General features: G+C 39.2%; 1 protein-coding gene across 7 annotated transcripts in view; it reads left to right on the forward strand.

Moving 5' to 3' along the window:
- The window catches only part of col11a1a (collagen, type XI, alpha 1a), an 85524-nt gene that overhangs the window by 24924 nt on the left and 47616 nt on the right, over positions 1-12984 (forward strand). For all 7 annotated transcript variants that reach the window (XM_078280238.1, XM_078280240.1, XM_078280237.1 and 4 more), the window contains 17 exons: positions 1292-1357; positions 1631-1672; positions 1798-1860; positions 3363-3437; positions 3583-3666; positions 4934-4990; positions 6337-6390; positions 6508-6561; positions 7177-7230; positions 7396-7449; positions 8550-8603; positions 9005-9049; positions 9275-9328; positions 9430-9474; positions 10784-10837; positions 12088-12132; positions 12745-12798. In XM_078280238.1, coding sequence (XP_078136364.1) covers positions 1292-1357; positions 1631-1672; positions 1798-1860; positions 3363-3437; positions 3583-3666; positions 4934-4990; positions 6337-6390; positions 6508-6561; positions 7177-7230; positions 7396-7449; positions 8550-8603; positions 9005-9049; positions 9275-9328; positions 9430-9474; positions 10784-10837; positions 12088-12132; positions 12745-12798 — 954 coding nt within the window. The remainder of the gene's footprint in view (positions 1-1291; positions 1358-1630; positions 1673-1797; positions 1861-3362; positions 3438-3582; positions 3667-4933; positions 4991-6336; positions 6391-6507; positions 6562-7176; positions 7231-7395; positions 7450-8549; positions 8604-9004; positions 9050-9274; positions 9329-9429; positions 9475-10783; positions 10838-12087; positions 12133-12744; positions 12799-12984) is intronic.

Consider the following 12984-nt stretch of genomic DNA (forward strand, 5'->3'; position numbering starts at 1 on the left):
CTCACACACAATTGTAATCAAGATGTTGTGGATTACTTTTACTTCCCTAACCAACTTTTGAACAGTCAGCAGTCATAGCTTGTCACAGTTTGTCATCTGCTTAAAGTATAAATATTTAACATACATCCTTCTCTCCACTTTGTCTTTATGTTTATACGTTTTGGCCCCAGTGCTGTTTAAATTTACCCACTTTTAGAACATCAGCAAACACAAATTTGTTTCTGTGTGCCTGTGGGTATTGTCAGGATGTGAGGGCAAGGACTTTAATGGTCTTTTTAGTACCCTTCTACACACACACCGCTCAACCTCCCACTCTTAGACAAGCACCTTCTAATCCTTCCCATCTCATCACACCTTCTCCACTTTCACCCCCAGAACACACATAAACACACAATGCAGCTGAACTAATCCCCTACCACTAATGAAATACAGTTGTGTTCAGCTATGTATTTAGATTTTGTCATTTGCAATGGTGCACAAATATTAGAAAAGAAGACACTTTATTTTCACTTAAATGTGAAACTGTACATTGTAAGGCAATGTCTCTTATTGGGGGAGTGGTTAAACAGAGTCCGGCACAGTGCTCATTCCACATAAAACGCTACATTACATCACTTCCAGCAAACTTCACAGAGCACAATGACAGCATCACCGATCTGTTTTATCCTAATATTCTCAGGTCCAGGTCAGCTAAAAAGCCCAGAATCCGTCAGCACGTTAGCGTGTCGTTCGCTACCTAGCCTGCTGTTACAGATGTGAACAAACCACAGACAGTTGCCTCGTTCATGGAATCACGGCAGTGCAGAATGAATACAGGGGAAATATAATGGATATTTGGCGTTATTTTTGGCATTAAAAAAAGGCCCTTCAGGCCTGTACAATAATAAGGGAAACACTGTATATATGTATCCGATGTATTATTTTGTTAGGTTCACATGACAACAATAACCTGTTGGTGTTAAGCAACATTTTATTTGGTCATTATTAGCCACACTGCACAATGGCAATGCAATGACAGCATTGCTCCATTTACAGCACATAGAGGTCCATTCTTTCTCAGTACAACTAACATATTTCCTGTTTGGTCCCATAATGTCATCTCACTTTGGGTCATTCTTGATTCACTCTCTGCCTCTGACATAGCTACAGTAGTTGCACCTAAGTATGTGATATTGATAGATTGTTCCAACACTAACAAACATCCTCCTTGTTCATCATTGCTATCCATTCACCTGTGGACTATAGCTGCTGTGTGAAGAATGTCACCTCTGTGCTTGCTTTGTGACTACAGGTTGCTGGGGCTGGAGGAGCCTTCGGCCAGAAGGGAGAAAAGGGCGAGCCGGCTGTCATTGAGCCTGTAAGTGATATAATCATGTCATTATAGTTCAAATTATTATGTTTACTGAGTGAGCTGTCAAAACTTTCTCTCACTTTTATCACATAAGTTGCAAATGATCTAAAACCAAGGAAAATGAAGTCAACTCTTGAACTGCAGTTTGTTAAGACCCTTTATAAAGCACTGGTCAAACAACCAAAACTTGCAGCAAAATTTCCCCCCAAATTTGTTGACTTATCCTAAACCTGCTCTTGCACAATGTTTGTGGTGAAACAATGTGTTTGTTTATTTAAGGGCATGCTGATTGAAGGACCACCAGGCCCCCCCGGCCCAGCTGTGAGTATATTGTCAAAAAAGAAATAAGTCAGTGTGTTGCACCTGGGCACAATTATGCACCACTGTTGTCAAAATTGAATGAGCTCTCCTGCTGGTGGTCTGCTGACTGAGCTTTGTCTTTTTAGGGTCTTCCAGGTCCCTCAGGCCTACAAGGACCCCCAGGCCCTGCTGGAGATTCTGGTGACAGGGTAAGCTGTCAATTATGTCCCCAAACCAGACACATATTTTTTACACTGTAAATATGTGTACAATCTATCAGTGTATCAAACCAAATAACAAATGGAAGATCTTTGACTTGCTATACCATGCAAAGCCTCATATTTATGTAAGTTTCATGTAAAAGTTTACCAATCTTCTACACAAAAACCCCTTACTTAGCTACATATTGAGATCATGCTAGTAGCTTACTATTAAGTGTTAGCATGCAACACTACAGCCAATGATCACCACCAGACTAAGACCACTAAATGGTTGAGTGTTTATGTCTTTATCACTTGATTGGTAAGGTGACCTGTAAGAATCTGCAAAAGAATATTTTGATAACCAAAAGATTGTTTTTTGTGTACTCCATGTGCCACATTAAATCACATTATGCTGCTGTATATAACAATTTTGGAAAGCTTTTTACCATGGCCACATAAGATATTATTTTTGTTTGGCAGGTGGATAAAATTGTATATTGGGACTCTTCAAATATTGCTCAACATCTCATCCATCATTATACATCAGTGTAGAAATAATAGCAGTAACCTTAGCAACAGTATTTATGATGTAACCTCGACTTAAATTGATTACAAACAAACTCTTGGAAGTAGATGTCAATTTTTATACAGCCAAGCTGCGACAACCTGCCTTAGGCACTATAATGCACCCCAAGGTGTCTAAGTATACGTAGAACACAATAGAGTCAGTGGAGGGATGCTGGAGCTTCACCTTGTCTATTATTTTCACTATTTTTACTGTTTATGCATACTTGGCATAGTTATAATTCCTAAATACAGTAAGACCTTAAAGAAATAAGTTGTATCACATTAATTATCATGGTCTCTTGAAGATTAGAAGATGAGGAATGATATTTGGCCTGGCTTTTCCTTGGTAAGAGGTAACCATATTTAACGCTTTGCTCTTTAGACTCTCTCTGTTCCACAGACATGCAACACACACACTCATACACACAAACATGCACACCAGAATTAATGGATTTGGTTTTGGACTGTAGCCAGTAGTATGGTTTACAGATAGACAGGCTAGTCTATGTGTGCTGGAGGAGGAGGAGCACATGTTAATCAAACTTACAAACAACACTCCTCCAGCATGTGCCGCTCCGTGTGTGTGTGTGTGTGTGTGTGTGCAATATCACAGCAAATGTATATATACATATGTTTCTGCATTTTGTCATTTTGTCTTGGTATAGCGTTCAAGAGTGATTTTAATTTATCTACAATGTAATGTGATTTCATTCAAACCACATAGTTTAGCTATTTAGATATGATAAGATATACTGTACATTGCATACATACAAGCAGCTATGTGATTTGTATTTTTAATAATCACTGAGGAGCCACCAGAGGAAGAGGAAATCAAAATCTCATCACGTTGTTGTGAAAAAAAAAAAAATTCTTACAAATGTTACAGTTTTTATAAAGTTGATACATTTTATAAATCTGGTGGCATGTCTCCTGTATTGCAGGGTCCTCCTGGTCGTGCTGGTCTGCCTGGTGCTGATGGTTTGGCAGGGCCCCCTGGTACCATGCTGATGCTGCCAGTAAGTGCTCAGAATGACGCAACAGCAGTACATACCAGTGACCTTTTTATCATATAATTCCATAAATAGGCTAATTTCTAAATTATTGAATAGTGCAGACAAAACAGATTGAGCAATTTTTTTAATGCCTGTGTGTCTTCAACAGTTCCGTTTTGGTGGCGATGGTGAGAAGGGTCCAGTGGTGTCGGCCCAAGAAGCCCAAGCCCAGGCCATCCTGTCCCAGGCCAGAGTAAGTAGAAATGGACATTTAAAAAAGCCAAAGAGAAGCCAAAAGGCTGTGGCCAACCCCCCACACCCACCCTGCTCCCTACTCACAGCTGTAGGGGAAAATGAGGGGAAGGATGAAGGAGACAGTACTTGGTGGGGAGGGAAGGGGAGTAAACTGCATTTTGTTTGCCTTGCAAGGCTAAAAGGAGACATGCCGAGCAGGCTGAAGAGCAACAACATAAAAAGACCACTTTGAACAGATGGACAGACGGGAGAGACTGTTAAAAATACTTTAGGGGCTCTCGACTTGCGGGTGGGCTAAACCAACAGGTGTAGAAAATGTCTTTGTGTATATGTAGAAGAGGAGGTGGGCGGTTAGAGGAAAGGAGAAACTCTGGACTTCTGTAGATGATATCCCACATTAATTACACAGTCAGAGACCACAGCGAACAAAGAGATTAGGTGTGGAAATACATTTTCGAGTTCGCTGTTCCATAAGACAACACAATAAGAAAGCAATTAGAGAATGACCCACAGAGTGTACAGTATAGAAATGGACCCAAAGGCATTGTATACATTATAATGAGATGTGATGAAATAATAAAATGATTGTCTTTCATGCTTTGCTGTGAAGGATTCGTTATATAGTATGTAATCAGAATGAGCAAGATACGCACAGAAATTTATAATTAAGAATGCAAACTAGATATAGTGATACAGATATGCATTAAGTGCATTTTTCAGTGTACTCATTTTAAAACTTAAACACTTTTAAAAAGTTAAATGTAAAAAGTATGGTAAAGAATGACCAATCAAAATATATGTAATTGGCAATATGTAATATGATTGGTCATTTGCCTACCACTTCAAAAAATCTACATTGATGGTCACCACCAAATTAAAACAATGACACGTTTAATAATAGTCATACATTTCATTGATTTGATAATATTCTGTCATAAAACACACATGTCTAAGTAAAATTAAAAAAATCACAGATTCAGTTCAGCATGGAACATGAAACGTGCAATACAAATAAATAATATATGGCATATAAGAGAAACAAGGTGTTGTGTATAAAATCGACATTTAAATAAATTAACATGACATGGCGAAAACGATTAAAGTGTGAAAAATATACAAACTTATAAAAGCACATAATATATGCTCTATACTGTATACAGAATGTAGATGTTCTTCCTCAAAACATGGCTATGCAGTAGATTTTTGAATGGATTTTTACGAAAGTGGAGTTTGACCTTGTTCTTGTCTGTGCCTGTGCCCTGCAGCTGGCTATGAGGGGACCCTCAGGGCCAATGGGTTTGACAGGAAGATCTGGACCAGTGGTGAGTCTGCTTTTTGTGTGTGTGTGTGTGTGTGTGTGTGTGTGTGTGTGTGTGTGTGTGTGTGTGTGGTGGTTTGTACGAATTTGGCTTCTTACCTTTTTTGTTCATATTTCCAGGGCTTGTTTACTATTCATCCTATCGTACGTGCATATGATAATTAAAGTTGTCATAAGCACACAGGATATCCATTCGGATCAATATTATGACTATGACTATTAAAGTTACAAATCCCCAAAGCTTGATGCTATATGCTTCTCATCAATATTTCAGAAATAGCTTTGGAATTCAATGCTGTAGACAGTTCTGGATTGTCTCAGAAAAGCCATCTTAGTGTTTTCAGGACAAATGTATTGGAAGAGACCAGAAACCAGGTTGTTTGTTTAGAAATATTGTTTTGTTGCATCAGTGGTAGGTGGCTCAGTGCCACACTGCCTGTCTGTTTGGTGCTACCAGCTGCCAAGAAAATTCCCCCCCCCCCTTCTCTTGGGCTTGTTGATACACGATCCACTATTTATCTGCAGGAAAAGGCCCTACAAAAGACACAAAGAATTACCCTCTGTTAAATCTGCTCTTCTCGGGCAAAAGGCCATGCATAATGATCTGAAACGATATGGCAATACGTACATACAAAGAACAGTGGCTGAGATAAGGAATGTGTGGATTTTATCGGCTGCAAATGTACCTCTCCAAAATGTTTCCCTTCTTGATTGATTACATGTTTAAAACCCAGCTTTTCAGACATTCAAGCTATTTTATGATTCTAAAATGTCTGTCTGTAATCGCCAAATCACCATCTTTGAATCCATACTTGTCTGCAGACAGATTACAGTATATGCCCCAAATGTCAGCTGAGACCAACAATTTAGCATCATATTTTTAGACTTAAGTACAGTATATGCCAAAAGACACCCGGTTGTGGCAATGTGCCTGAAAGTGTTATAACATGTAACGCTATCAGGATAATTTCACATTCTAATCATTTACATGCGAAAAACAACCCATTACCATCCAACTGAACAGCAATGTTTGTACCTGCTGCATATTATCCATTATTGAAGAAAAATTGTCAGAGAGTCAAAGTAGAGTGATAGAATGTATGACAATTTAAAGGATCTTATTGTCTTTGACTGTCTTCACTTTAGTTCCCAGGTAGTTCATGCATCTGTAGTAACAGGAATGTGTGGATTCATTTTTTTTCAGATGAACACACAAAAAGAATGTACATATTTAGCTAAACATCGCCATCTGCTGTTTACACTATTTTTTACTCTGTCCTGTAGCAAACTGCATGTGTCACAGTTTGAATGAAAATTATTTATATTTGGTTTTGTGTTTTCTGTCTTCAGGGTCTTCCTGGTGCTCCTGGACTGAAAGGTGAATATGGAGACCCTGGTCCTCAGGTGAGTAGGAAGTGATGATCCTAATAATAGAGATAAAATATTTCCCATCCGTGATTGTAGGCCACTTCCCAGGTTATTATTCCTTTGTCACTAAGTGGTCCCCATGTGTCTTTACAGGGTCCCCGGGGCATCCAAGGGCCTCCAGGACAACCTGGCAAACCTGGCAAGAGGGTGAGTGAACTCAATGACCTGGTCCACTCTCACTGTGCTGTGTGTGTGCTCACATGTCTCTGTATTTGTTGCTGTGTGGTTGTTTGTACTTTTGGTCACTGCTGAAATGCTGAGAGGCTTATTTCCAGTCCAACAAACATTTGCTTGATATGTGCTTAAAGGCCTGCGCTGCCTCCAATCCTCGGATCAATGGCCAGGCAGTAAATCTGTCTCAAAATGGGAAAACTAGCTATGGATGTGGGAGGCAATTAGTGTCACAGTGCCGTCACTCTGCAGGGCCAAACATCTTGAACTAATTGATTACTATTAATAAACATTAACCAGTCATAGGCAAATTAGTCATGCAAGCTTGATGCATGGGTCATTTGTGAGCCATTGGCTAATTTTAATCTAACAAAATGTAATAAAAGAACTGCAAAAATGGCACAATCCAACAAGCCACCTGGACAAGACAAAAAAGACTACGATAACACAATAAAACAACTTCTAATTATCTTAAACATACAAGGATTTTCTAGAATATCAAGAGTGATTTTGCCCTAAACTCATCTTACAAGCTATTGCAATATGTTGGTCTTTATCTCTATGTGTAATTTTTCTGCTAATGTTTCTAAGGGTCGTGCCGGAGCTGACGGGTCCCGTGGAATGCCCGGAGAGTCAGGCTCCAAGGTATGCCATCACCCAACTTTCCATGTTCATGTGACTAAGTATAGATGAGAAATAGTGCATTATTTTCATAAAGCATTGCTACGGGCATACTGCAGCCCATGATGATATTTTATGTGTGGTGATGTTGCATGGTCTGGTGACATCCTCTGCTGTGTTTCTGTACAGGGTGACAGAGGCTTCGATGGACTGCCTGGACTGCCTGGTGAAAAGGGACACAGGGTGAGTACAGGATGGTGGTTGTCACCAGTTCAGTTCGTCAAAAACAGGTGTCAAATATACAATTTAGGATGTTCTCAAAAACTGCTTTTTAGTCCTTTTACTGTTGTAGATCCCACTGAAGTTGAATGCCTGTGAAACTTGTCCATTGAGAGTAATAATAAACCAGATTTTTTGCCTGAGAAACAACTCCTGTAGATGTTTTAAGCTTATGAGCAAAATACTGTTTCTTCACTTGATAAGTCACAGAACTAGCCTTTAAACCAAATACCTTAGTTACTGGAGATGTGTATGATTTACTGAAGGGTTGGGTGTCTTCTACTGTAGATGGCAAACATTTAGGCTGGAATCAAATATATTTGGCTGCATTCACCACTCACCGGTTAGAGATCACGTTAAGTAACTTGCTTTAATTTCAGTGTGATGAGTAAATAACTGCAATGTCATGCGGGCAATAATTGAATAAGAAGTCATAATTTGTTTCATTCCACTAATGTGCCTGCATCATTAGGTCTGACATGGAAATAATGTAATGACAAGATTGCACTGAAGCCAGAAAGTCATATTTGATGTTTGCCAGATTTGTAGAATGGACCAACATTTTATAAAGTAGACTTGGAAGCAGAAATCACTTCGTTGTGGAGGGCAAGACAATGAAAAGGGCAAATCTGTCTTATAATTTCAATTTTGTCTCTAACCCCAATTTAATAAACCACTCTGCAGTAGGCCCATACATTTTAAATGCGATATGATTATATAGCAACTACAACTAAACAATATATAAGAATGCCGCAATAAAAATCTTTTAAAGTAACCAACAATTTCCACATTAGTAGAACTGTATGATTGAAATATATAAGGCATGGAATACAGCATAACAAGAGTTTTCAAAATCACAACAGCAGAACAAACAGAATGATGCAGAATATGTCCAGTATGAGAATACATTTTTTTTTAAAACTGAAAGAGAAAATATCACACATGTAACAAGCCTAGAGCTGATTCCAGTTTTTTTGGAACCCAGATTGGGCGTGATCAGTTCATAAAATGATGAATGAACTGAAATCTGTCTCTCATTTTCTTTCTCTGTTTCTCTATCTCAGGGGGAGTCAGGGCCAATGGGACCCCCAGGTGCCTCTGGAGAGGATGGACAGAGAGTAAGTACTTCCTCTCTGAGTGAATTTTAACAGAAATTGCACTTAAACTGAGGTGAACCAGTTACATCAGATGTGGTCCACCAGCTCAGCCCTCAGGCAACTGCAGCTGGGCGGAGACTATTAACAGGGAGGGTGGAGGGTTTGTGTTTAACCTTTCCTCCCACTGAAACTAACTACCCCACTCTACCCTCCACCTCCACCCCTAGACAAATACTACTTCAATAATATTTGGTTATGTTGAGATTAAGCCCTGGCTAATAAAGGCTTTCCAGAGTTGAGGATTGTAGGTGGTGATATAATTGTAATGTTTCAATACAAAATGTCAGTATTTACTTACAGATTGTATTTGTGAAGACCAATGCAATACATTTACTCTCCCTTCTGTCTTTTTCTTCTCTTAGGGCGAGGATGGAGAGATCGGGCCCCGAGGATTAGCTGGCGAGAGCGTAAGGCTTGTCTGCTGTTGGCTTTATTTTGTCATGCTTTCCCAAACATCTGGGATTCCAACATGTCACAACAAGATTCCCTTAAAGCTTGCTTTACAAGTGATCTCTGATATCTAATCTCTCTTTGACAAAAGTTTCCACCAGAGGACACGATTGCCCAACTGAAAAGTATTCAGCAGTGTTTTTGAGTATAGAATATAAGTCGTTGCTTCTCATTCTTCATAGGGTCCTAGAGGTTTGCTTGGACCTCGTGGTCCTCCAGGACCCCCTGGATCTCCTGTATGTACCATCATCTTTACCACCCTTATCCTTACAGTAAACTATCATTTAAACTTAACTTAAACTTGATATATGAGTCTTTTCTGACTTGTCCTTCGCAGGGTGTTGCTGGAGTTGACGGGCCTCCAGGTCCCAAAGGAAACATGGTATGAACACAACATACTCTTACTAAACTGACTAAAAGTGACTAAGCTGTACATAGAGCTGGGTGATATGGCGAAAATCAAATATTACAATGTTTTTGACCAGATACATTGATATCGATATTGCGGCAATATTGTAGGGTTGACAATTGATGCTTTTACAAAAATGTACACAAGAAGATTTTTTTTGGATAAATAATCATCAGTAATGTGGATATGATGACTAAGTGGGTTGAGGCAAATAATCGAACAGCTAGAACAGTCTGGTAAGTTCTTAAAATGACATCACTTTACTGTAATGCAGCCTTTAAAACCAGAAAAAGTCAACACTTGTGTCATATTACGATATCCAAAATTTAAGACGATATCTAGTCTCATGTCGATATGGATATAATATCGATATATTGCCCAGCCCTACCAGGACATGACTGTTTCTATACGTTTGCACTGTCTAGTTTAGGCTGTTAAATCCCTTTAGGATGCACATTAGGAGGTTAAAGGTCAGTCCAATGGCTCAGAGGGCCTGAGAAGGAGAGTAGTCTCTCAAAAGGCAGCTCAGGATCAAATTGTAAATTGTGGTGCAGCCTTTCTGGATATTACAAAATAAGTAGTGTATAATGAAGTTTGAAATGTGCAACAGCTATTTCGGGTCAAACGTACCCTCAAGTCCTTGAATGCAGTTACAGTTTAACAGTGTTTTTCATGTATGTGTTGTATATTTTCATGACACAATAGAATAAGGTCCCAGTTAGTTAAGATCTGAGAGGCATTCATAGCACAGTAGATAAGGCAGGGTAGTGGGAGTAGGAACACCAAAACACTTCTTCAAACTATAACTATTTACTCAAATAACTTGTGGAATGAGTTAATCCTCAAACAGCTTAATGACGCTAAATATAGTAGAGAATAGGAGTGTGCATTGAAGCATTTTATCTTGAAGTTTGGTTGTTGCTTGTACAGTACACAATACTTTGTCACCCTTTCTACATTATGTATACATGATTATAGATAGATTATAGAATTATAGACCTATACAATATTAAACATAAATGTTGCCATTTGATTTATTATTTTTAATTCAGTTACATACTCAGAACAATATGTGACTTATCTTCTGCAAAAGCAGTTGAAATAAATCATGTTTACGCGCCAGAGTAATTTTGCTGTTGCTAGGCAGAAGGTTGGACGGAACCCACCTGATTGTTGACAATAAGAATAATGTTTATAATATTATAATTCAAGTGGCAGTATTTGGCACAGAGGATTACTCTGGGACAAATGTTCAATTTTGACATCCTCCATCTCATTTCAGGGACCGCAAGGAGAACCAGGTCCACCCGGGCAGCAGGGAATCCCCGGAACACAGGTGAACGAATCAATCATACACCCGTGACGCCTATGACAAAAACAAAGTGCAGTGTCAATGCATGCATCATCATGTGTTAATACAGTGAAGGGGTCACATACACACTTTTTTTAGGCCTCATTGCTGTCTGTATCTTCCACCACAAACTCTGCATGCAGAGAAAAGCAGATTTACTTATGATTCACTGTTGACAGCTTGCAAACTTAGAGATGCATTTGAATAATTCAATGCACAGTTGAACAGCTGCCTCCTCACAGCATGGTGTGATGTTGTTTATCCTTCCAGGTGTAAAAGACAAGGTTGTACCTTTTTAGTTAAATTTGAGGCATAAAATTATTATTATTATCTTTATTTTGACTTTTTGAATTTGCTCCTCTCTCTTCTGCCCACCCTTCCTTTATTCCTCCCACCCCTCCCTGGAGACATATAAAGAACACACACACCACACACATACTCACACATTTTTCTCAAGTAGTTTTCTTGGGTTTATATTTCGGAAGGAGAATGTTGTGGGGTTGATCCAGTTGAAAGCATCTTATTCATGTTGGCGGAATTCCTTCAAAGCTGCCACACCTGTTGGAGCAAGCTTCAGTGCCTCAAATTACCCCTGCGACACACACACACACACACACACACACACACACACACACACTCACTCTCACTCACTCACTCACTCTCTCTCTCTCTCTCTCTCTCTCTCTCTCTCTCTCTCTCTCTCTCTCTCTCTCTCACACACACACACACACACACACACACACACACACACACACACACACACACAGAAGCTGGATAAGCTGAAGAGTTTGTTGAAGTTGTAAATAGTTGAGCTAGTTAAGGATTGTTTAGCTTGTACCTTTGTCTGTTTGTGGGTGTGGGTGTGTGTGTGTGTGTGTGTGGGCTTGTTTAACTATATTCGTGGGGTCCAAAAACCGGGAGTCCATTATACTTGTGGGGTCCCAACAGCTTTGTGGGGCCAAAATGCTGGACCCCACAAGTTTAAAGGGCTGTTTGAGGGTTAAGACTTGGTTTTAGGATTAGGGATATAATTAGGTTATGGTTAGGGTGAGGGTAACGGTTAAGGTTAGGCATTTAGTTGTGATGGTTAAGGTTAGGGTAAGGGGCTAGGGAATGCATTATGTCAATGACGGGTCCCCACAAAGATAGTGCCACAAACCTGTGTGCGTGTGTGTTTAAGCATGCTTGTTGTTGCTATAGCAACAGACTTATTTCTTTGTGTCTCTGTCTCACAGGGTCTTCCTGGTCCTCAAGGCCCTATCGGACCACCTGGTGAAAAAGTATGTAACCCTGTTATTTTTCTGTGAAAAAGAATGAAAAAAATAGCACAATAGGGATAACATTAAATAATCAGTAATTTATATTTTATATTATATATATTTATATAGTTATTTCAGATTTAGGGTGGAAAAATGTTTGAGATGTTGCTTTTCGATTAGGCTAACTTTAGCCTTTTCTCATTTGGTATCAACAGTCTAACTATATAATTGCAAAGGTTTAAACGACATGTAGATATTTAGTTGGATATGTTACACATTCTTAGCAAGTCAAGTCATAGTTATTCATAAAGCCCCAAGTCACTCATTTAAATCCTATCTATTCTACCAAAAACAACTGGTCATTTTGTCTTTTAACATTACTGTAAGTGTCCTGCTTTTTACCTTAAATGGAACATGCGTTGATTAGCCATGTTGAGTCAGGGACAGTCTGCTCTCTTAAGTCTAACTCCAGGTAACAAAGGAAAGTTCATGACATGTTTTATGTTCAGCTTTTTGGAACCTGCAGATACTCTGAGTGAACTCTGAACTGCTGCCTGAGTAATAGAGAATTCTGAAACTAGTTTGTATTGTCAGAGCTTTGACCTTGCCTGTCTTTTTCTTTTCCCCATACAGGGACCGCAGGGCAGGTCGGGGTTGCCTGGACTACCTGGAGCTGATGGGCCTCCTGTGCGTGCTCTTATCACCTATATACGTACATACAGTATATCAGTATTACACACACACACAAACAGAAATATGAACAAAAAATTGCACTTAAAGACATATGTTTGATAGTACATACACATGGACATCCCTGCAACTGTATAGTACATGATATAAATGTATACTATTTGTTTTGAAGCAAAGCAGGGT

The sequence above is a fragment of the Sander vitreus genome, chromosome 22, assembly GCF_031162955.1.
Source record: "Sander vitreus isolate 19-12246 chromosome 22, sanVit1, whole genome shotgun sequence".
Classification (NCBI taxonomy): Eukaryota; Metazoa; Chordata; class Actinopteri; order Perciformes; family Percidae; genus Sander; species Sander vitreus.